This window comes from Lolium rigidum, chromosome 3 (genome assembly GCF_022539505.1).
Source record: "Lolium rigidum isolate FL_2022 chromosome 3, APGP_CSIRO_Lrig_0.1, whole genome shotgun sequence".
Lineage (NCBI taxonomy): Eukaryota > Viridiplantae > Streptophyta > Magnoliopsida > Poales > Poaceae > Lolium > Lolium rigidum.
In genome coordinates, this window is record NC_061510.1 from 406841375 (window position 1) to 406865278 (window position 23904).

A 23904-nucleotide genomic window follows, 5' to 3' on the forward strand; every position below is an offset into this window, starting at 1 on the left:
TACAAGGATGCTTTCCGAGCCCATGAATCGGACCGTCGCAAGCAACGAAACCGAGACTTTGTTGTAGGTTTGTTTGGTGTCTTGCAGTTGGATGTGTGGATGAGGAAAGGCGGCGACGTTCCTCTTCTCCGACTGCGTAATCTTGAATTTGAACACAAAAGATAAGATATGGATATTTGAACGGCATAATTCAAAATTCGCCGAAGATTCAGATTTTTTCACCCTAAAACAAGAGCAAAAGGGCCACATTCCCCTGACTCCCCGAGGTAAGAGTTAAATCCACATTTTAACCTTCCTGTCGAGCAAAGCAAACCCTCCCCAAAACCACGGCTGGTTCCCCCTTCCGTCCGCCCCTCCGCCGGCGCCGGCGAGAATGCCCGAGCCGCAGGCCATCCTCCCGCTCCGCGCGCTGCCGCCGGACGCGCCGCTGCCCTTCCCCCCGCCGTTCCACCAGCAGTCCCCCGCCGCCGCCCCCTCCGCCGCCCCCACCACCGCCCTAGTCCCGGCCACGCCCACGAACCCGACTCCTCCCCCTCCCCTTCCCCTTACCCTGGCCGCGCCGCCCGCCTCCACGCGGCCGCCGCACCCATGGGAGATAGCCGCGCGCGCCTGGCTCGAGTCCTTCCCCGACGGCCGCCCTCCCACGGAGCCCGAGGTGGACGCCTACATCGACGCCCACCGCCCCGACCTCCCGTCCCTCCCCCGCTCCCAGCTCCACCAGCGCCTCCTCGCGCTCCGCGGCGACCAGGTAACCCCCATCTACCCCTCCCCCCCTCTCATACGCGATTCGCGCATCGGTTCGTTTTACTACTACCTGATTCCATCGTGGTCAAGTACTGATCAACTTGAGCTCTCAGTAATCTTCATCACGAATCGTGATAAATTTATGTCCGTGGGACTAGCTTTTGAGTGAATATTGTCCGTGGGTTCCTCAAATGCTCAACTGGCACTAGCCATTCAAAAGTTAGCTCGTCAAGTTAGGCTTCCCTGAACTTGATTTCCTATTAGTTTTACTGGAACCCTAGTTCGAGCACATCAAACTCTTTACTTCAGCAACATGTTTCTGAGCTCCATTAGCAAAACGTGATCTGCAAAATAGCTCTTAAATCTGCTAGCAGGATTTTTCTTCAATTCTTCTAGTGGCAAAGGAAGCTAATTTTAGGGTGCAATTTTGTTTCTCGTTCCCTCCCACCAGGTGTTAGACCCGGACCAAAGCGCGTTCCCGTACAGGTTCCAGCGAACCGATCTCTGGAAGCCTGTGTATCAGTGGCTGGAGACTCTCGAGATGGAGACTCTAGTTGAGTCAAAGCAGATATCGGACTGGCTTGCAGCCAACCCGCAGGTGATGAACAGGCTGGTCGAGAAGCACTCCAAATACCATCTCATACACTACAGCCAGCGGATGCACTTGAAGTTGCTCAAGAAGAGGGGCAAGTTGCCAAAGGTACATACTTTTTTTTTGAACCACTTGAAGTAGCTCATATTGGTATCTCATGTTGCTGTTTTCTTTCCACGGGTTTGTTCTGTGAATACGTCTTGCTATCCTTGCAAATAACATTCTGATCGGCTATTTCTCAATCGCTTGAGAAAGGATAACTGGATGGGGAGAGTTGTTTTGCTCAACGTTGGATCTCACACAACTGTCGCTGTGGGTTTCATCGTCCTCTCTGGCAGTGACAGTGCGTTGGGTTAGGGTTCAGGTTCGATTTTAGGTTCAGGGTGGGGATTATTTGTTGGGAGGATAACTGGATGGGGAGAGCCGGTTTGTTGATCATAATGGCAGATGGAGGCGATGGCTTTAGCCGCTAGAGACGGAGAAGGAGGGAACAAGATGTAATGGAATGTGATTTGGAGGAGCGCTGGGAAGAAAGAGAGGCTGTTGTTGGCTGTGTATTTAGATCCAACGACTTACATCATCTTCTGCTTTTCAACAATAAGCAAGCGACTTTGCAGCTGGTGTGAATTACTCTAGATAGTCCTTGCATGATGGAAATTCATGTTCTTTTCTTGTTTCCCTTTACTGTTTTTTTCCTTGAAGATACTAGCTTTACACAATTAAATGCTTCAATAACAGACTCTACAACTTTCTGCGGCTAGAGCCACATTCCAGCGAAGTTCTGTTCCAGTGACCCCACCAGAAAGTGCAATGACCTTACCACTATCTCTGCCTCCAGTGACAGGTTCTACTTAATTGATTTTATATTTTTTTATAGAAGTGATTCATGGTATCTTTAATCATATGCATTCTGCTTCACTGTAGGTGGATTTCCAGGTGGCAGTGCAACCATATCTCCAGGTGTCAGTGCAGGCAGATCTCCAGTAGAAGGTGCAGGGAAATCTCCAGGTGGCACTGCAACAATAAGGGACAAAGATATGTCGTTGTCTAAAAAGAAAGAAGCTCTCCTCAAATATGAACTGTATGCACCTGACTTTTGTACTGTACTTAGGGTTATCAATGAACTTGCTACACTCACTGATGGCCTTTGATAATATATCTTTACATATATTTCAGTTTGACAGATTTGCAGAATCAGTTGACCAGCGTGCTGTTAAAGCAGTGTCGTACTGTCGCCATCAAAGATACAGATTCACTGTATATGGATATTCAGAAGTCAGAGACTGGCATATGCATACAAGAAGGGACAACTATTGCAAGCACGTCAAATCTTGCAGATGTGCCAAATATTTATGTCAACGAACAGCAAAACTCAGGAGGAGCAATCGAGAGTGAATTTGGCCAAAAGAGAAAGAGAAACCCTATCATTGTTACACCTGCGTGGTGTTTCAGTGAAGCTGCACCAGGTTCGTCCTTTTTCTTGGTGGTAAGATCATCTGTTTTTCTGTTAGATACAAGTTAATTTGCAGACTTAAGATGCATCTTTTGGCCGTTCGATGTATATTATGCGGAGTCCGGGCATCTTGTTTAATCTATCAAAATGCCATGCCAGAAGCCTTTCAGTTTTTTCTTCTGCCAAGAGCCTTTCATTTCTGCAGTCATATAATTGGAAATTTGCTATTAAGATCTGTATCAACTGAAAGTCATGTTACAGGAACCTTGGAGCATGAACAAAATTCTAGTTCACATAGTGATGGTGCAAGAAGTTTCAATATGTGGAAGGGACATGCTAGTCCATCGTTTCTGCATAGATCTATTAAGAAAAATCTATTATACTGCCTAGAGGGGCGTGAAATTGGTAGCAACTGGTCTCAAGCTTGTTCTAATGGAGGTTATGTGGGAAGGAATTGTGAAAGATGGACCCCGTTTCTTGAAGGCATGTTTGTTTTGGTCTCTAGACAATAGTGTTGTTCAACAGTGCTTTGTTATTTTTGGACCTATAGTTTTCTATTTCGATTTTCTAATCATAATAGTTTTTTCTTGATTCCAATATTAGGATGGAATTCACCTGCAGTCCAGTTTGAAGGGCCTGCAGTACAAGCTGTAAGGAAAAGTTATTTATCTTGGCATCCAACTTCATTTGCTTATACGTCAAGTGCTCCTTCTGCTCAGCCTCATGACAGGGTATGGATCTTTCAAATGTTGGGTAATGCAATTTGCTACTTGTTCAAATGGTTGATAATTTAGTCCATTAGTTTGCCTTTGTTCCCTTTAAGCTTATGTAATACTACTTTCTCCGTCCCAAAATATAAGGCACACTATTTTTCGCACGGTCTTTGATGCACAACTTGACCACTAATATCTACATAATTATATGGATTCAGAATGTATAAATGATATCGCTGTATTTGTCTTGCAAACCTCTTTCATTGCATATGTATTTTATATAAATTTTATGAACATATATAACTGCAGATCCTAGTCAAAGTTCTAAGTAGTTGACCAGTGAAATTTAAGGGCGCCTTATATTTTGGGACGAGGGAGTATCAGATGTAGTTTAAGAAGCCTAAAACCGAACAGGCAGTTGTACTGGAAAAGGAGTAGAACCACTGAACTCGCAGGCTTGGTTTGCTTGAAAGGCTGTTCTTGCGAAAAACCAGGTGTACCAGACTAGTTCCTTAACAAATGAGCCAACTGAGACGGTTTGATTGAACCAAATTGAAAGGTGAAAAAAGAGGAGCGATGCTCAGGCTAGCGAATCTTATGTGCTTAAATACTTGGTTGAACATTGTCAGCATATCTAATATGTGGTTTATTTTCTGTCATTGTTATATTACAGACAAGATAAACTTTTACGTGGGGTATAGAGCTTAAATAATTTTTTGTTGCCACCCTGTTTAAGCATCCATTAATTTGCAAATCTGAGTAATGTAGCTATGCTTGATTGTGCTCTTTGTTCGTTATAGAATGAAGTGCACTATATGTCCCTAAACTTGTGTGGGTGTTACTTGGTTCCATGAACTTGGGAATTGTACATTCGGGTCTGCGGGCTTGTGTAAGTGTGTCAATAGAGGTCCAAGCCACATTTAATTAACAAATGATGATCATGTGACACTTTGGCTCTGTTTAAGACAAAGTTTGATTTATGTGATTACTGACTAAGACCAATCAGAGCTCGTGTAAGGTACCTGACAAGATGACATGCAGAAACCTCCTTCGAGTCCAAACATAAGTTCTCCAATGATACCAAACGGCGATCACATGGTCAAATTGCGATTTAGGATGAGCTAAGGAGTCATTGCGTCTTACTAACAAAATAGTTTTGGACTTGTGCTGACTCACTTATACAAGCTTATAGACCTAATGTGCAACTTTCATGTCCAGAGACCCAAGTGACATGTCCATGCAAGTTGAAGGACCTTGGTGTGCTTTATTACTCTTTATTTTACCAATATAAGTATTTCCGTTCTTAAATTTTATACTTTGTAATGGCTCAGCAAGGTGTACGCAAAGTTCTTGATGTAAAATTTCATCCTGAAGGATTGCCTCAGCTTGTTTCTTGCTCCAATGAGGTTAGTTCCTTTTATGATTATCTGTCCATTTTTGCACTTAAATATTTTCTAACAGTGAGGGGGTCCCTGGGAAGGGGGCTGGCAACAAGCATGGCAATTTATATGCAAATTCTGCTGCTGCCATAGTGAAATGCCTTGATACGTCCCTATTATTCTTTGGATTCTTATTTGTTATTTTGTAGTTGCATTCGTTTGATGCATATAACATATTATTCCATCAATCCAGGCACCAAATGAATTATTGCTTTTCAATCTTCTTTCTGGAAGGGCTATTCAACTTAGAGGCCATAATACTAAGGTATGCCCTACAAGTTCGTTCATGTTGTAGCTCCGTTCTTTTGATGCATCTACCCAAGTACGCGTATAAAGTATCTTCTGAGCTAGTGAATCCATACTGCCTTCCTCTGTCCTTTGGTGCTTGGAAAAAAGTATACTTTCCTAGCTAGGATAGAGTAACTCAAGAGTTAACGATCACTGCCATTAAAAAAGGAAGTAATCTTATAACATGCTCAACCCTCTTTCTCCTGCAATATTTACTTGTCATTTTTCATGCTTAAACATTTATTTCAAGCATGCCCAACAAGGAGAACATGTGAACCTTTATAAGCACCCGTTTCTTCCGTAACCATGCTACTGCTACATAAAAGAAATTCACAAATACAGTCCTATGCTAGTGCTAACTATCCTTAACTTTCGGTACTCGCCATAAGATGTTTGTTTGGGATTTTGTATTTGGCATTCCTTACATTTTTTTTAGCCTTTTTACTATGATTATTAATAGTGTTTCATTTGGTACTGTTGAATTACTTTCAGATCCAGGCAACCTCATTTGCAGTTAAAGGAGCAAGCGTTGTATCTTGTGGTTCCAATTTACTAAAGGTGACAGTAGAGCTTTCTTCTCTGTTCAATACTAACCGATGCAACAAAAAAGGAAAGAACAATGTTAATATATTTTTTAATCAAAATAATAGGTATGGGACTGCATAACTGGCTCTTGCCTCTATACCCTGGGCGGTGATGACCAAAATTCAGTGGGGCATACTCAAAATATTAATGCTATGGCAGTGAATAAATGGCAGTCCTGTATGTCAACTCTCATGAGCTTTATTTATGTGTGTTTACTAAGTACAAAGGATTATCAGTTTGATGCAGTTTTTCCTTTGGTATCCAAGTTTTTGTTGTATTCAAACTCGTGTTCTGCTCTAAATCCTGTATGGAGTATATCTTTTTTAGTTTCAGTTTAAGTTATTCTAGTTGTCAACATAGTTTACACTTATAGGTCTGGTTGTCACCAGCGGAGCAAAAGGTGATGGGAAGCTTCTATTATGGAATGCTTTGAGAGGTGAACTTGCTTCTGATCTAAATTCCAATCTGAGGTAAGCTGGATCCTTTCAATTCCACCATTTATTTTTTTTTCGAGGGGGACGGGGGGGCGAAAAGCCCCACCGTTTATGATTCCATTTCTCGAAGAGGCCAAGCAGCCGTTCAAAATGTACATGGGGAAAGAACAACAGGGGGGGGGGGGGGAAGAGATACACATCAGGAACATCTCGAACTCATGTAAGATCGGAGGTAATCGACGTCTGCCCTGCCGGCGTGGGGAATACGCCATCTCCAAAGTGCAATGTCGGCACACGCACGTCGGATGGAGAGGCTCGGGGAGGTGGTGGTGCCGTTGAACACGAGGTCGTTGCGGGTTTTCCATATGGACCACATGACCGCAGCAACGCCGAAGTGCCAGGTAGACAGGGGCACATCAAGGGGGGCGGGAAGTTCCCAAATGGAGAACCGCCCGTCAGGAACGAGGACACCAAGACGAGCCCAAACGCGGCTGGCCGTGGTGCACTCGAAGAAAAGGTGGCGACCGGTCTCCACAGGCGGCGCAGGTCTCGGAGGGCGCGCAGCTCTTGTGGAAGAGGTTCGCCCTCGTGCTGAGGCGGTCGATGTCGGCGAGGTATGCGAAGATCTTCAGCTTGGAAGGGAGCCGGAGAGACCAAGCCACGCAGGAGGAGGCGTCAGGGGGGCGTGGAGGCGAGAGCATACGGTAGGCTTCGCGAGAGCGTAAACCGGCCCTCCGCGGGTTGTCGATGAAGCGAACGTCCGAACCATCCCCAAGGAGATGTCGGCCACCGTGCGCCGCACCTCGAGGAGCTCGCGGGCCGCAGCGAGTGGGAGAGGCGAGGCCGGAGGTCGATCCCTCCCTCAACCACCGTAGCCACCGTAGCATGGAGGCGAGTACAATGGGAGAAGATGGCGGAAAGCGGGAGGCCGTGGGGACCCGGCGCCCACTTGTCCAGCCAGAAGGACGTGGCACGGCCGTCCACCACCTCCACCCTAGTGATGGCGCGGTAGAGGGGGAGGCAGTGGTCGACAATCTTCTCGAGAAAGGAGGGGGATTTGGAGGATTCCCCCAAGTCACGACCTGTAGATGAAAAGAACCAGCTCTTCCAGGGGAGGGGGTTAGGTAGGTGGAGGTTATGAATAAAATTTAAAAGCAAACACCTGTTTTGCCGGTGGAGATCCTTAATGCCGAAGCCGCCCTCCTGCGTAGGCGACATTACCTTGTCCCACGCAACCAGGCAACGGGCACCCGAGCACGAGTCCTTCCCGGTCCAGAAGAAAGCACGGCGCCTCTTGTCGATCCTGTCAATAACCCCACGGGGAAGCAAGTACGAGCACATATAGTACGTAGCAAGATTATTCAGAACAGCGTTACACAAGACAAGCCTACCGCCAGCGGACAACAGGTTTGCGCGCCAACCAGAAAGACGACGGTCGAAGGAGAGGACAAGAGGAGCATAGGCAGAGGCAGGGAGCTTCGTTGGGGACAGGGGGGAGCCCAAGATATGGCTGGGGGAAAGTCGAGATGGGGCACCCAAGGGTGGCCGCCATGGTAGCCGCTTCCTCCGCAGAGACATGCATGGGGATGAAACAGGACTTGTCAAAGTTGATGGCGAGGCCCGTGGCGGCGGCGAAGTCCTCAAGGACGCGTTTTAGAGTAGCCGCCGCCGCAGGGGTAGCTTTGCAGAGGATGAGGGTATCGTCGGCGTATTGGAGCACGGGACAAGGGGTGTCGGGGGAGAGGGGGTGGGCGAGCCCACCTTGAGACCATGCCAAGCGAATGAGCCTTTGGAGGACGTCAGCAACGATAATAAAAAGGTACGGGGAGAGGGGGTCACCTTGACGCAGTTCATTACGACAAGGAATCCAATCCCCGGGAACTCCGTTTAGCAGCACAGCCGTGAGACCAGTGCGAAGGATCTTCTCCATCCAAGCGCACCAACGATCATCAAAGCCACGAGCGCGCAGGATGGTGAGGAGGCTGTCCCAGTTGACCGAGTCAAAGGCTTTGCGAAAATCTATCTTGAAAACCAGAGTGGCAGCTTTGCGGCTATGGCAACAGCGGAGAAGGTCAGCCGCGTAGACAATGTTCTCAGAGATGCGACGACCAGAAAGGAACCCGGTTTGATCCGCATCAACAAGCGTCTGGATGGCGGTCTGGAGCCTAGTTGTCAGGGCTTTAGTGATGCCTTTCATGACACAGTTCTGCAGCGAGATGGGGCGGAACTGGGAGGGGTGGTTTGCGGACTCCACCTTAGGAAGAAGGACGAGGAAAGCGCGGTTGATTCTAGAGAGGTCCATCGTACCATTGTAGAAGGAGTCAAAAAGGGCGAGAACGTCCGGTGCAACCGTCCCCCAGAAGGTTGAGAAAAAGGACGGGCCAAAACCGTCGGGCCCAGGGCTAGACGTTTTGTTCATGCCCAGGAAGGCATCTTTGATCTCCGTGGCGGAGAAGGGGCTACTGAGGTGGGCAGGAAGGGGGGGGGGGGCAACACCATAGAGGGAACTGATGTTGAAGCGCCAAGTAACGGGGACAACTGTGCCTAGAAGATCCGCATAGAAACTCTTCAGGGTGGCAGCTTTGGCGAAGTGGTCAGTAATCTGAACACCGTTCACGAGGAGAGAGGGGATAGAGTTGCGACGCATCCGGCAGGTGGCAGAGGAGTGAAAAAATTTCGTATTTTCATCCCCTTCCAGCGCAAAACGGATTTTAGCTCTGGTCTTCCAATACAGGGCTTTCTCCCTGATAGAGAGATGAAGAGCGTCCATGGCGAGAGAGCGGAGAAGGTTTTCGGGAGGGGACAGGGGGCGCCTCTCTTCGAGCACATCGAGCAGGTTGACCAGCAGGCGACAGTCGATTTCTCGCTGAGAAGAGGGGGAGATGCGCCGCGCCCACGTCTTGCACTTGGTTCTGCACAAATGAAGGCGGGCCACCACCCTGGCAGTAACATCGTTTCTGTAGGTAGAGTTCCAGGCCGAGGGGATGATCTGGTGAAACCGAGCGTGCAGACCCCAGGAAGGCTCGTAGCGGAAAAAGCCTCCTTTAGGTATGGAAGAGGAGATTTTTGCCATGAGGGGAACGTGGTCGGAGGTGTCCCTGTTAGCAGAGGTAAGACTAGAGGCCGGAAAGGAGTCGTGCCAGGACTGGTTGATGAAAACCCTGTCGAGGCGGATAAGAGTGGGAGAGGCTCGGCCGTTAGACCAAGTGAATTGGCGGTCCCGGAGGGGGAGCTCAAAAAGCGCCAGGTCGTTGATGGTATCGTTGAAGAGGTCGGCGTCGGCAGAAGAGAAGTTGGCATTATTCCTATCCGTAGGGTCACGAGTGAGGTTAAAATCACCAGCGATGAGCCAAGGCGTATCTTCACCAGGATCATGGGCCCCAAGACCATGAAGGAAGGTGATCTTCCCGGCACGGTCACAGGGAGCGTAGACGTTGGTGACTCGGAGAGGGGAGCCGTTGCAAGTGAGGGCCAGGTCAACGGAGAGAGCGTGTCTAGAAGCAGCCTGAGCCCGGGATCGGTGAAAAGGTTTGGGTCCCACGCAGAGACAAGACCGCCGGAGGCCCCAGCAGAGTCGACACTGTCGAAGGCGCGCAGAGGGAGGGGGAGGAAAGAGCAGGCTTTTGCCAACGAGATGGCTCCGAGTTTAGATTCCTGGAGACAGACAAAATTAGGTTTGGTAGACAGGAGCGAAGCACGTACAATGTCACACTTATCCGAATCACCCAGGCCGCGAATGTTCCAGGAACCAACAACAAAGTTAAAGGAACCATTCATTGATAACTCTTGGGGGCACCATGGCATTACAGAAAAGCACGAGCTGCTGAGTTTTACGGCGGCTTAAGGCCAGAGGAACGGGGGTTACATGGGGAGAAAAAACAACAGACAAAGAGGGCACAGCTAGGCATCTGAACGGGTCGATCCTAGGACAACAGCAGCGAAAAGCTCTAACAGAGCGAGGATGCACCAGCACGGGGCGAGCCTTGGCGCTGGCGGGGCAGGGTCCGTCCCATGCCCACGAAGCGGCGCAAGAGGGCCGCTCAATCATGCAGACGAGGAGGGCACCGGGTCAGCGTCCACGATGGCGTCGGGGTCGACACCGCACGCGGCCGCCAGGGCTCTGAGGCGAGGGAGGGGGATGGGGCCAGGGTCGGAGGCCCCACCAAAACCGGCGTCCGCAGCAGCCGCCAGGAAGCGTGGCGATCCGCCGTCGAGGTTGAAGCGTGAGGCTTTTGCGGCTTTTGCCTTGGACAGCATGGAGATGAACTGGGGAGGCTCCTTGGCCGCAAGGCGAGAGCTGCGCCTAGCTTTGAAAGCGGAGTCCACCGCCCGCTTGCGGCGGACGCGCTGCTTCCTCGCGGCGTCCTCATGCTCAACCTCGCCGGCGCCTGGGAGGATCTCCGTCGAGTGAGCGGCTTCAAGGACAGGGGATGCGAGCGTAGCGGGAGGAAGGTTAGCTTCATCCGGGCTATCGTCGGAGTCGTTGGAAGGAACCAGGGGAGTTGCGGGCACCCGAAGCGTATCATACCACTGCAGCATAAGGGGGGCAGGGGTTGGACAGCGAACAGAGGAAAAAAAGGACAAGGAGGATGAGGGCGAGGGGGGGAACCTGCTCAGAGCTCATGCCACTCTCTGGGAACTGTGTTGCAAGGCGACGGGCCAGGATCTGGTCCCACAGTTCCGTAGGAGGGGTTGTTGGCGGGGCAGGCAGCGGGCAGCCACTGTCGGTGGGCAGGCCGTCGAGGTTGTCCAGTGCTGCGGCGCGCTGCAGAGCATCCAGCCGACGGGCGACAATCCGCCCCCAGAGGTTGAGCACGGAGGACTGCGGCGGAGGCGCAAGGGAGGAGGGAGGCGAGCCCGCCCCAGGGACGGAGTCATCGTCAATGTCACTGAGGCGTGGCCGACGCTCCTCGTCCGGGCCGTCGCCAACGTGGTAGTGGCCATGGAGCTGACCCTGCCCATCGCATGCCCAGGAGCGGACAAGGCGGACCCTGACCTCAGTGGAACACTCGGAGAAAGCGTCGTGGACCAGCAGCACCGGCGGCACGTCGTCGGCGTGGGCGAGCTTGACCACCAAGCGAACGGCGGAGAAGTCAAGACCGTCGAGGCACTGAGGGTCGATACAACAGACACTGCACACTGCCGACGCAGCTGAAGGCTGCCCGGATGCCGTGGGCATCCCAATGCTCCAAGGGAAACCCGGTGGCGGAGAGCTGCGCGAAACGCGGCCGCAGCCACGCCGCGCGGTTGGCGCCGTCCTCGGGCCTCTCCAGGGAGATGGAGTGGCCTTCGAACAGGAGCGGGAACCGGGCGAGCGTGCTTTCGCGGTCATCCGGAGAAGCAAAAGCCACCATGAGGGCACCGTAGTCGCTTGCCGCCAGCCCGATCTCAGGGTTCCCCCCGAGCTCCTCCATCGTTCGACGCAGGAGGAAGCCGGGGGCGTCCGCCGCCGGTTCGAAGACAACAAAGGCGAAGCGGCGAGCGTGGTCACCGTCGGCAGGGGGCGCCATGTACACTTGAGCGCAGCAGGGCCGCGGCGTCGCAGGAGCAGCCGCGGACGGAGGGGGAAGCGTCGCGCCCGGCAGAGGTGCAAAGGTTGGAGGCCCGCGGTGGTTTAGACGGGGTCCAGAACCAGCCGAGGGAGCGGGAGGAGCGGTCGTCGAGCGCTCCAGAGCGGCAGCATCAGAGGACGATGGCGAGGGGGGCGCCCCGCCCTGGTGAGGAAACCACGCCGGATCCCAGTGGCAGCAGGGCTCCTGGGCGTGGGTGGCGAGCTCGAACGGCGCATCCTGAGGCTCAACCTGCCAGGGGAGGCCCCAAAGTCATCAGCAGGGGCGAGGAGGGAGGGCGAGGGCAGGGAGGAAAAGATTAGGGGCGGAAGCTCACATCCTTTGGCCTTGTGGCCGAAGCGCCCGCAAGCAGCACACCGAAGGGGCCCCCTGCACTCGCCGACGCCGTGCTCCGGTGATAGACAACGGAAGCAGAGCCGATGGCTGGGGTCAGGGGAGAAGACAAGCCGCCGGGGAGAGGAGGTTTGCTGGTGGGGAGGGGGTTTACTGAGCAGGGCCTCCAAATAGGATCGTGGAGAGGCGAGGGGATCCGAGATCCCGGAGCAAGGGCTGGCGACGGACCGGTCCGCCGGCCGCGCCGTGGGCAGAGGGGAGGCGTGCCCATCTTTTTCAGAAAACGAGGGAGGGTGAGGATACGGAGGCGCCGCTGCAGGCCAGGCCGGGGGCCAGGACAAGACCTCGCAGTGGGTCAACGGAGAGCTTGTCTCTGTGGCAGCCGCCGGATTCGCGGAGGAGGTGGGACTAGGGTTGGGAGCGCAGGGGTAGGGGATGGAGACGACGGTCTGCGGAGGAGAAGAAAGAGGAAAAAGGGGCCGGTCAGAGGAAAAAGGGGGGCAAAGCCTTTCCTCATATAGCGGGCCGCAAGCACGAGGGGAGACTGGGCCACGAAGGCCCACAGGCCGAACGGTCCAAGCAGAACGGTCCACATCGCTGCTGCATGCAGGCCGATCGGGCGTTGACTGCAGGACGGGCACGTCTCCCGCCGAGGACGTGGAGGAGAACAGCACCATCTCCGAGCAAGGTGGCCACGCCGGCAGGCGCGCCACCGCTGCGTCTGCGTCCGCCGCCGTGCGATGGAGGCAGTAGGTAGAACGGCCAAGCCTAAAAGTTTTGTGGGCGAGAAGGAAGTCGCGGATGGCCGGAGACGCCGCAAAGGAGGAAAACTTGGCGCAGCCATGGCGGCGAACTAGAAAGGAGTCGGGGGAGGAGGTGAAGCGATAGTTCAGAGCGTTGGCGACGCAAAACCTGTTGATACGCGGCGATAACGATGTCGGGGTAACCCAGAACTGAGCAAGCTCACACGAACCGGCGATCGCACTGGCAACCATGGAGTGGAACATGCGCAGGATCGAGTCGAGGAAAACCGCACCTGGGGAGGGGCACGGTCCGCCGGCCATCTCGGCGGCACGGGAGGGGACGCGTGCAGGGGCCACGCCGTTGGTGGAAACGATGGGCAGGGTGGCGTCGCGGCCGCGAGGAGGGGCGGGGTCGGCACTAGGAGCTCCGTCCACCAGAACCATATCCGCCGCAGGGGCGTCAGGGGGTTCCGGCGACCGCTCCGGCAAGGTCAGGGGTAGCTGTATGTGGGAGGTGGGCTGGAGGAGGCTGGCGGGCAGGGATCCTAGGGCTAGGCCGCCGGCGGCGGCCGGGGGATGGTCGAGCGGCCACGGCGTGCGGTCGCCCGCACGGCCGCAGCGGCTCTCGCTCGGGCTCTCGCTTGGGTTCATCCTTCATTCCACCATTTATTCATTACATGCTCTTGTTCTGGAATACTCCCTAGTCCCTAATTTTCAAGGTATATGCCCTTCTGGTATCGTGCAGGATTTTTTTTCAAACCTTACCGTTACGATTATATTTCGATTGGTCATATTAAAACATCATTGATTTAGCATCAAACACTTTCAGTCTTCCAGAATTGTATAATCATATAATATGTTAATATCTCGCCTCGTACAATGTATTCTGACTAGAATATCCATGTCTTCTACCTTGATATACATTTTAATGTAATTTGTAAAGAATACAGGCTGATTAACAAAATGGTCTGCCTCTAAGTTACACACATGGACTTGTGTGACACTATTCGACAAAGGAAGGCCCTTTCGTATATCATGCTGAACATTTATGTACAAGTCAATACACTTCCTAAGAAGAACCAAAACTTTGCTGGTTGTACTTATGTCATATGTTATTTACATTAGACCACTTTTTTTTGCATGTTCTTCTGGAGATAAGAATTGTTTGATGAGGAATATAGCAAACGAATGTTTTCTCAGCCCTAGCGGAAGGCCTTACTCCTGCTAGCATTTTGCGAAGTCTCAATGTTTAGTGTAGTGTATCTTTTCACTGAGCTGTGGTTGCTTCATTGCTAGATTTGCCACAACTCTGGGAAATGAAATATACACACGCGATTTGGTTAGATCTTTGGCAAATTAATTCCTGTTTTATCCTCCCAAGTGTCGTAGCTGCCACTCCAATACTCCCATCAGTTTCAGTAAACCCATCTATCTCTTAGAGCATCAGCAGCACCCCTGAACAGTTTTTTAAGGGTTGGAGGGAAGAAACGTGGTCCAGCAGGGATCCTAAACGGCCCCTTAACTTAAATAGCGAGGACCAGCCTGTATGGATGCCACTGTACTATTTTTTTGGTGCCGTGAAATTCCACCCGCGCCGCCCTACTCCTCTCAGTTGCCGTTCTCCGGTCTCCCTCCCCAGCCACCTCTCCTGGCTCCATCTGCCGCCGACAGGAACTGCTGTCGGTGCTAGGCGCGCCGATGTGCTTGCCAGACATGGGAAAAAAGAAAAGAAGAATAGAAAAGAGGAAAAGGAACAGAAAACTATCCCACTGTCATGTAGGCCCCATATGTCAGTGTAAAGGCAAAAGAAAAGAAAAAGGGACTGTAAAATAGGTGCTACTGCTGGAGCTGGCACCATGTTATGGGCTCTAGTTGTTTAAAGGCCCTGTTTTAGGGGTTACTGCTGGAGTTGCTCTTGGGCAGTAGCTAGCACCTGACAGAACTCTGTGCCTGACACATGAATGAGCTTCTAGAGAAAATAAGTATCAACATTATAACAGTTTTTGCTGCAGTGGTAACATGGTGGTCAGCTAGCTTGTTAGACGAAGAGAGGTCAGAAGGGAATTTTATAATGCCTGCCAAGTCATCCACGTGGGTACTAGATGACTACTTGGAGGAATTGCCACCTCAGTGATACATTAGCATGCACGCTCAAGTTGCATCCATGCCAACCATTTCCATCCCTCCTTTGGATCATTCATGCTCAGTTCAACAAGTTTATTGACCTAGATGCATCCACGTTGCAACCTCATGTACTTGTTGTGTAATTTACACAGAACATTTACTATTCATCAAAGTGGGACTCCCTTTTGGCTTGATCAAATGATATCAGTTACCCGACGACATATCTGTTGTTAATTAGTGCAAAATAATAATTTGCTCTTCCGTTGATTTGTACTGCATAGGGTAGATAGTGCAAGCTTATATTGTTCTACGGTTCACATGTTAAGAGATTCGATGTTTCCACTTAAGCATGTCCATTCCCATGATTCTAATTTGTCTTTGTCATAGAGGTAAACCTTATCAACTTCTGTGTTGATGCAGGTCACAGGATATGGTCTATCCTTCAATTGATACAATGGAGTTCTGCAGTGAGAATCTTCTGGCATGTGGAAGTGACTGTGATTATGGTGGCTCTGCGGTGGTACAATTATGGGATCTCGAGTCTCCAGAATCTTACTTATCTTTCTCTGCCAGCGATTCTGTATGTAATTTTCTTAAGTTTTTTACTGGCAGTTTTAGAGGTGATCACTGAGCACAACACTAACAAGTCTTTTTCACAGTATATTACTTCCCTTAAAATCAATCCTGCTGGCAACACTATCATTACAGGTTATGCTTCTTCTCTGTCTCCCTCTGTTGCAGCCAAACTATAGACACTGTAGTTATGGTTGCCTCTTCCAATATGCAGGTTCTGGTGATGGGACTATTGGCTTATTTGACATCCGTGCTTGTTCTGCAATTAATCATTTGTCGGTGGGCTCTGGTTCTGAGGTAGTATTCTTAATGCTACCAGGCGTACTAATGATTTGTGGTATCCTAGTTTGTAGACATTTCTTTTGAATATATTTCCTTGTTACATTGTAATTGAAACATGAAATGCTTAGAGTGCATGCAATGATTGAAATTCTGCCTAATTTGGAGTTCTCATCAGACCCCTTGTGAATTTTGTGCCTCCTTTTCCTCTTGGATGTGGGATGCCCATTCAGTGAGTGAAAGAAAAGGATTTGCAACTTAAGTAACACTAGTGTTGAAATTGTTCGGGTTCCACTGCTCATTCTGTAACACACACCATAGCTCTGACAATTCTTATTAGAGAACGTGTAGCTCTAAGTATTAAAATGATTCCTTTTTTCTGTGGTGCATCTTGTGCCCACCATTCTGCTACAGTTGTTGGGTGGAGTTTGCACGGATCATTTGTAAACTGTCTTCTCATATTGGTTCCCATCTAAGGATAAAGGATTGTATTGCCGAAAGGGGATATTTTCTTTAAGCTTCTAATATCTTAGTGGATCTTCTTTTCTTCAAGCTCCCATTCTCTTTATTTCAATGGTACAGCCATGTTTCTTTCTTGAGAACTGATAATAATGGTATTGTTGCTCAACAGGTTACATCTGTTTCATTTAGCAACTGTGGTACCTACTTTGCCGCTTCTAGCACATCAAATAACACGTTGGTTTGGGATACAAGACTAGTTCCAGTAAGTCACACCAGGGATGTTTCACGAAGTAAAGACATGCGTTTTTTTCGGCCTTTACATTGCTTGAGCCATGGCAAGCAGATGCCGACTGCAGAATATACAAGCCAACTGCCAGGGTAATTGCATTAAACATAAGTTTTGCATTATTGTATCTTATGATTCTTTTGTTATAGAAAGTGTTTATGGTTATTAACGATCTCCACAGCTGAGCTAAACGGAAGTTGTTTATCCTCTGAAGCTAACTGTTGTTTTTTAACTCGATGCTTGATGTACCGTTTATAAGTAATCTGGCATACTCTATGAACCTTATATGATTTGCACTGGATGAACAATTTGCATTCTTATACTCCCTCCGATTCATATTACTTGATGCTAATATAGATGTATCTAGACACATTTTAGTTGTAGATACTTCCATTTTAGCATCAACTAATATGGATCGGAGGGAGTACAAGAAATCGATAAACTCCGCAACACAAGAATGTAATTAACCTCCATTTTCTTTGGTAAAAACTTCACATTGTGCTGCTCTAGTCGGTGAAGCTATATGCCCCACCAACGAAATTTGTGACCATGTCCATAGCTCCATATTTGCATTGGCTGACATAATTTCATGGAAGTTGCTAATTACATTTTGGCAGAATACAAACGGGCACTGGCATTGAGAATGTAGATTTTGGAGATAGGTAGCTAGAAAGAAAATCTTAATTACTAATAGTGGTTATAATCCAGTACATCAGTGTATATGCACACTTGTGACTAGTCATCTATCTTGTTATCCCCTTTCTAGCAGCATTACCTGAATATCGGGGAATGTGTAATCAACCAATTAATAGTCCCTACTGCCACAGTGGTAGATCACACGCCCTACTTTGCTGAGGATAATTTAGCCGATTATGGCCGGTCATAAATATCATTCTATATATATTATACATCTCATTTGGTATGTATAGTTTCCTTTGTTTCATAACTCCAGTTGGTCTTGATAAAACTTTCTTCATTTTACAGTCATGTTGATGAAGGTGATCAGGGGGTAAATGCCGCGCAGTGGTTACATAATCAACCTGTCCTTGTTACTGCAAGTGGTGATGGCAGGTGAGGAAAAATAAGTTGATATAATCATTTATATTGTTGTCTTGCAAAATGTGCTCAACTGCTTGGTCTGCAGCATTGGAATGTGGGATGTCACTCTAGGGCAGCCTTGTGTCAGACATATCATCACTCATAATCGATGTGCCAATGCTGTAAGCATGTACTCCAATATTCTACTGGCAGTCCTTTAGCGAACATTTCTGATACTTCAAGTTTGGCATGAAACAAATTTCAGGTTGCTGTAGCCCCTAATGATGAATACATCTCAACAGGAGGAAGCGATCAAAAAGTTGTGAGTTTCTTATTTGGCCTCTTAGCTAGTTTCCTTTCAACAACGATGTAATGCATTGATGGAGAGTGTGGTTTAGGTTGTTTTTATGTGTCTCCAACTGCACAAAAGATGTAAGGGAAAGTTGGTACACAACTTCACGATGTTCTTGGATATGCTTACCAAGCAGCAACATTAAAAAGAATCAAAATTAACACCAATAAACTGAGAAAATCTTGAAGATACTATCGGCAGGTTTCTCTCACCTTATTGTCTAATCTCTAGGATTTTTTGCCTTTATGCGTGCAACTGGCTGTTAGCCTCCTTCAGAGGGTAAATTCACACTTAAAGCACATATGCTTATGTAGGGCCTGTTTGGTTTGTGTCAAAGCTTTGCTGTACTCCGAGCTCCAAGTTAGGGAAGTTAAACTGAGTTAGGTTTTGGTACTTCGGTTTGCAGTCACAACATAGATGGAAATACAGGCATTTAACCAGACATGCCCGTATTTCTTTCTGTTATTGTAAAAGGGTGACTGTTTGCCTTGTTTCTGATGTTTAGCTTCTTTTGGCAGGTTTTGTATCATGATAAAAATGGGCGTGCAGATCTTAATTGGCGTCTCGCGTACCCTCTGCTGGGAAATGAATAATATGCTGCCACAAATCGTACAATGATCCCACTAATGGTAAGTCACCTTATTTGTGTTTTCTTTCACTGATGAGCTTGCATAGTATTGGCACACAAACAGATAAAAAGGAGGAAGGTTCACTGCGTTATATAATAATAAATACATGAATGGCATCAATACATATGAATCTGTTGCTATTCATTTTTCAATAGCTTTGAGCAGTAGTGCTATGTCCACATCTAATGAGACCAACAAACAAGGGGACAATCAAATTCATGAAAGGCCTTGTTTTGTGGATGCTCCTGATGTTTTATCTTCACGGATTGAGCTTCTGTTATTGCCGAATGTACTCTGCATACTTCTGTTCCTAACTTTTATTATACGTATATCTTTTTCAGCCGAGGAAACATCCGAAATAGGTTGTTGATCTAAAAAAGAAACTTTGCGGCTTGAAAATGATGTAGAACGCTGGCTGGTATTGAAGCCTCGGCTGGATGGACGGCTGCAGCTTGTGTTGGGCCTTGATATAAATGAATTTTCATCCCTCTTTACCAGTTGAGTCTGTACCTTTTTATTCTCCTGTAAAGAGAATGCTTATGAAATCAATATTGACCTGACGGACAATAGTTTTCTCATCTTAGTAAAACGTTAATTCAGTTATGAGCCAGATGGGAATCCCCTGTAACATCAATTGAACAATAGCTACTCACCCGTTGCCTGTATCTCTCTTCTTCCCTTTCCTTCATTGTTAACATGTAGTCTTTCAGCATTGCCAAAAGGGGAAGCTGCAAAAACTGTTGTTAGCTTTCTAACTTTTGTAGCCCGTATGGTGCTAAATGAGATGAAAGTGGAGGCTGAGCGGTTGACACCATGCTTACCATCAGTATTATTATCAGAATATTAGAAGCAAGCTAGCATCTACTTGCCAGTGTACTAACTAGTACTACTCCCTCCGGTTTATATTAATGGACTCTAGTTTGTCTAGATTCGCTATGTAGTTAAGTTTTTAGACTAGATGCATATGTATCTAGACAAAGTGAATTCCATTAATATGAACCGGAGGGAATACCTTCGTTCCATAATATAAGCCTTTTTAGCAAGCTATTTTAGTTTGCTAAAACTGCTTATAGTATGGAACAGAGTGATACACTATACTGAAGTAACTGAACTGAAAACAAAAGAACGTATGAACTGCTCCAAAAATATTTCTTAGTGTTATGCTTATGTGAGCCTACCCCAACTTGTTTGGGAATAAAGGCTTTGTTGTTGTTGTTGTTGTTGTTGTTGTTGTTGTTGTTGTTGTTGTTGTTGTTGTTATGCTTATGTGCTGTTGTGCCTAAGTGCACATCACAAGTCTATTCAAGTGAGTACTTTGTTGTTTAGTGCTGAATATAAATGGTACTACCTCAGTTCCTTAATATACGTTTAGCAGTTTAAATTGAACTGCCAGAACGTCTTTAATTGGGAACAGAGGGAGTATTATGTTTATTTACCAGTACTTTGCTTGTTGTCATGTTGCACGATGTTCATGCACCAGTACTATTTTTTGGTAGACACATGATGTAGCGTGCAAGGTAAGACAAGGTTTTCGGCTGTGCAGCATAATGCATTTTATTTGAGAATGTAATTATATTATTAGTCCAATTTTTTTCAAATTTCCATTGTTCCTTGGTCTCCTGGTACTTCTTGCTTTTACGTGATTGCACACCTTTAACATTTAAACAACTATATCACCTCAGGCACCAACCTGCAAAGATATTTTGGTTATTTATCTTTCTGGGAGTAACATGTTAAGGAATATGTTTCTTTCCGTCATCGTCTTAGCATTGCTATTTTTCCTCTTATGCAACGTTATACGGGCATGGCAAATGTGACTGACAATCTGGCTTCGGCAATGTTATTTCCATTAAGGGTTAACCTATGACCTGGCTATCCATAGGCTATACATTTCAGTTCATCGTTCTACAAATGTTGGAATCATTATTTACTCTTTCTGCATGTTGTAAAGTTACTTTTGGGTACTGTATTTCAATTAATAGTACTCCCTCTGGTCCAAAATGCTTGTCCACAAGTTTATATACCTAGACTTGTTCTAGTGTGTAGATTCACTCATTTCATGACAAGTATTTTGGATCGGAGGGACTAGTATAACTGGACCATGAGATCACAAAACAATTATGTTTATTGCAATTGAAGACAAACTAAATTTGGTGGGATATGGGCCAACTGGCCAGTGGCCAGTCCCAGAAAGAACAGTGTGGACCTTGTAGATTGTCTTATTCATTGCCAATACTGTATCATTTTTCTTCTGCTAGAATACTGAAATATGAATACAGAATACTATATGGAGGATAGAATTCTGTTTTGACTTCCAAGCTATAAGCTCTCACCTCGTCGTAGTAGAAGATCTTTTTTCTCTCATGTTCCCAGATCTGTGTCTTTGCTATTAGAAGGTCTACCAAGCCTGCACATTTTTATTAACATATCTTCAGCTATTGTTTCTTCAGTTGTTTGTTTTACCTAGCACCTTTGCACTTACCTGGAATTTTGTTTGCTATAATTCTAGCACGTTCCGCGCGTTTCAAGTGCTTGTGGGCTCCTCTGCTTACTGAGTACCTTCTTTCATCCTGTAGAAAGAAATATAATTAGTTGAATACTTGAATGATTCTTTTTTACTTGGAGTTAAGCCATGGACGTGACTATGGTCATTAGGCAGGTGCTGTACCCTGCTATACTCTTCTAGCCATCGTTCTTCATCACATGAAGTTATCCATTTTTCAACTTTGTCCATTATTTCCTTACGACTCGTGGCATCTTCTTTTGTTTTGAATATATATCCATCCATTGTCTTGAGTAGATTATCATGGTCCACATCTCCTGTACATATATTTTTCAGATATAGTGGATATGTTATTCTATGAGTGGAAAGAATAATTCTGCCCTTAAAAGAAAAGGGAATGGCGTATGACTGTTGGAACACACCTGACATAATCTGTCTGGCTATGTTGTCAATTTCTGACCGGTGAGGCATATCCATGTGGGATATCTTGCAAATTTCCTCAATCTCAGCTTTCTTTTTGATGAACAGCTCTTTCATTTTGCTTGCTTTTAACTCATCTAGTCGCTGAACCTCTGATTCAATCTATTTCATTTATTATAGCGATATTAAACACCTGTCAGCTGCAGGCCGCAGCTAGTAAAATTCATGCAGCACAATTCGAGCTTTGTTTTCTATGTCAGTGTCTATGGTTTACCTGCTCAATTTTCTCAAGTGCGAGGCTTCCAGGACCTAACATACCATTTCCTGAAGTCAGTGAAAATATCTTGAATTGCACGTATGGTTGGCGTTCTTCCATAGTAATATCTAGAATATTCCATAAGTTTGTCAACGCTTTTCCAAGATTATGGAGCTGCAAATTAACACCTGCATCAGTTGGTAGCTCCACAAACATTTAATGTTTGGTTATTCTACGTTTTAGGTATGTTTTGATTTAGAAAATTCACTAACTTTTTTCTAGAAAATTCACTAACGTACTAATGCTACAAGGAAATCCTTAAAGAGTTAAATAATTAGAATTTCTTAAACTGACTAGCGAATTTTGTTATAAATGTGGTGAGCCTGTCTGGCTGATTGTGTTGAACTTGGAACGCTATCAGGTGCAAGTCTAGCTTTAACTTCTTGAGGTGTTTTGGCGCTTGGGCGGTTCTGCTTAAGTTCTATACCTGTTGCTATTGTTTCCTAGTTCCTGGTACTGTTTGTTACATCATTCTAATGATTCCATCAGATCTATGCATCATAGGAGTATTTGCATAAACGATAATAAATTACCTTTTCCATTCGCTGGTTCTTTTCTTCTTTAAGCTGCTGGACCATGGTGTTGAGCTTGTTAAGGATGTCATCACTGATGTTCTTTTTCGTTGTTCACTTGCTCCGTTTTGCAAGCTGGGGTGAACATTAGCAAGGACGTTTGAAGGATCCATCCCCATAATTTTAGCGAAATTACAAATCAGAACTTTATACTCTTCCACTTTGCACAAGCGATCACCCTTGAAGAAAGAAACAAAAAAAGCTGATTTCTAAGCGAGATAACTAGGACAGTTGTAGCACAATTTATCGGTATCTATGTACCTTTTCTCTTTTAAGCCTTTGAAGATCATTTTGGTGGTCCTCGAGTTTCTTCAGTGACAAATCTTCTTCATTTACGGTGACATCTTCATTCTCTGAGCGTCCTGCTATTTCAGAGGCAATTCTCTGTACTTCAGTTTGAACCTCTATGAACTGTTTTAATCTGGCTTCTTTTCTCATCTGCATTTCTTGCAGGGCTGGTGTGATGGAATTCAGCTGCTCCTTCAGACTGCCATTCATTTTCTCAGGCTGCATAAAGAAAATTCAGGTTATTTTTTAAAAGTTTCCCTTCTGAACATGATTTGAGGATACCACCTTTAAGCTGAGAACTATACCCGGCCTGGGAACGATCTTTCTCCAAGAGAAAGAAGTAGATTGGTAAATTCTGCTTCAGACTCAGCCAATGCTTGATGCAGTTGAATCCGAGACATATTGGCGCTATTTACTTTTCTCCTGTAAACCTCCTGGCACTCTTGCTCTAGCTCGTCCAGTATTCTTTCCCTCTCATTTTCTTCTTGTCCAACCTCATCCCATATCATCTGGCACCGTATGGAGCTCAGTAAGCATAAGACAAGTACCAGCACATAATCTCTTGTGAAATAAATCCAGGTAATTAGGGAGGAGAAATTTGCACACCTTCAGTTCTTGAAGCAAGTATGTGCATGAGGATTCTGGCAGCGCCGGGATGTGGGCTCTTCCAGCCGTACTGAGTGACCCCATCTTGAAGATCTTCTGAGAGCAAAAAGTTGTGGGAGTAACCCAAATGGGTGCACTACTTGCTTAGAGGTTGCATCTGAGGTTTCAGAGATGTGTAAGTAGTGAGAGTGGATGGATGCTGCTGAGTGGCTTTAGATGCTGGTTTTGCTTGCAAGACAAGTACCACCACATCTGTTGGTTGGTGTTGCCATGAGCTGAATCAAAAAGCCTGAAGCTTTTGGTGCAAGGCTCCCTCTTGGTTGCTTTGTTGCTTCTTTTGTCACCCCCTTCGTATTTTCAAGCTGGGCAGGCATTGTCACATCTTTCTTTTTCCATGTGTTGCATCTGAGACAAAAAGATGAGTGTTCTAAATCACAATGATGGTCATCCGCATCCTCATTGGGTTGCTCTCTATCTGCGGCGAGCTTACAACTGAAGCTGAGCTTGCAAATGGGTACCACTTTTTTGGACATGTGGATTGCTCTGAGAATGAAATGTTACT

At 47.0% G+C, this 23904-nt stretch overlaps 2 protein-coding genes across 2 annotated transcripts; one reads left to right on the forward strand and one right to left on the reverse strand.

Annotated features, from left to right (window-relative positions):
* The first annotated feature begins 373 nt into the window (after window positions 1–373).
* On the forward strand, window positions 374–19267 carry LOC124704679. Its single transcript, XM_047236949.1, has 21 exons — window positions 374–748; window positions 1196–1444; window positions 2075–2180; window positions 2261–2417; window positions 2513–2802; window positions 3051–3272; window positions 3393–3520; window positions 4834–4908; window positions 5135–5206; window positions 5722–5787; window positions 5880–5991; window positions 6188–6284; window positions 15439–15598; window positions 15678–15726; window positions 15806–15888; window positions 16502–16710; window positions 17603–17689; window positions 17763–17838; window positions 17922–17978; window positions 18527–18637; window positions 18979–19267. Exons 1-20 carry the CDS (start codon window positions 374–376, stop codon window positions 18599–18601), a joined length of 2745 nt encoding a protein of 914 aa, XP_047092905.1. The 3' UTR covers window positions 18602–18637; window positions 18979–19267.
* Window positions 18692–23657, reverse strand: LOC124704678 (65-kDa microtubule-associated protein 8-like). The gene is given in 12 exon segments (XM_047236948.1): window positions 18692–19159; window positions 19291–19365; window positions 20971–21044; window positions 21120–21207; window positions 21306–21457; window positions 21563–21722; window positions 21835–21990; window positions 22410–22493; window positions 22496–22627; window positions 22710–22955; window positions 23042–23245; window positions 23343–23657. Coding segments are annotated over 12 exon segments (1761 nt in total). The 5' UTR covers window positions 23427–23657; the 3' UTR covers window positions 18692–18853.
* Between the last annotated feature and the right edge of the window lie 247 nt (window positions 23658–23904).

What these genes read in the sequence shown, in the direction of transcription:
- LOC124704679 (XM_047236949.1), top strand. Translation starts at nt 374, where the DNA reads ATGCCCGAGCCGCAGGCCATCCTCCCGCTCCGCGCGCTGCCGCCGGAC. An exon ending in ATGGACCCCGTTTCTTGAAG is followed by an intron (nt 3,273 to 3,392) that starts GCATGTTTGTTT and finishes TTCCAATATTAG; the next exon opens with GATGGAATTCACCTGCAGTC. An exon ending in TATACAAGCCAACTGCCAGG is followed by an intron (nt 16,711 to 17,602) that starts GTAATTGCATTA and finishes TTCATTTTACAG; the next exon opens with TCATGTTGATGAAGGTGATC.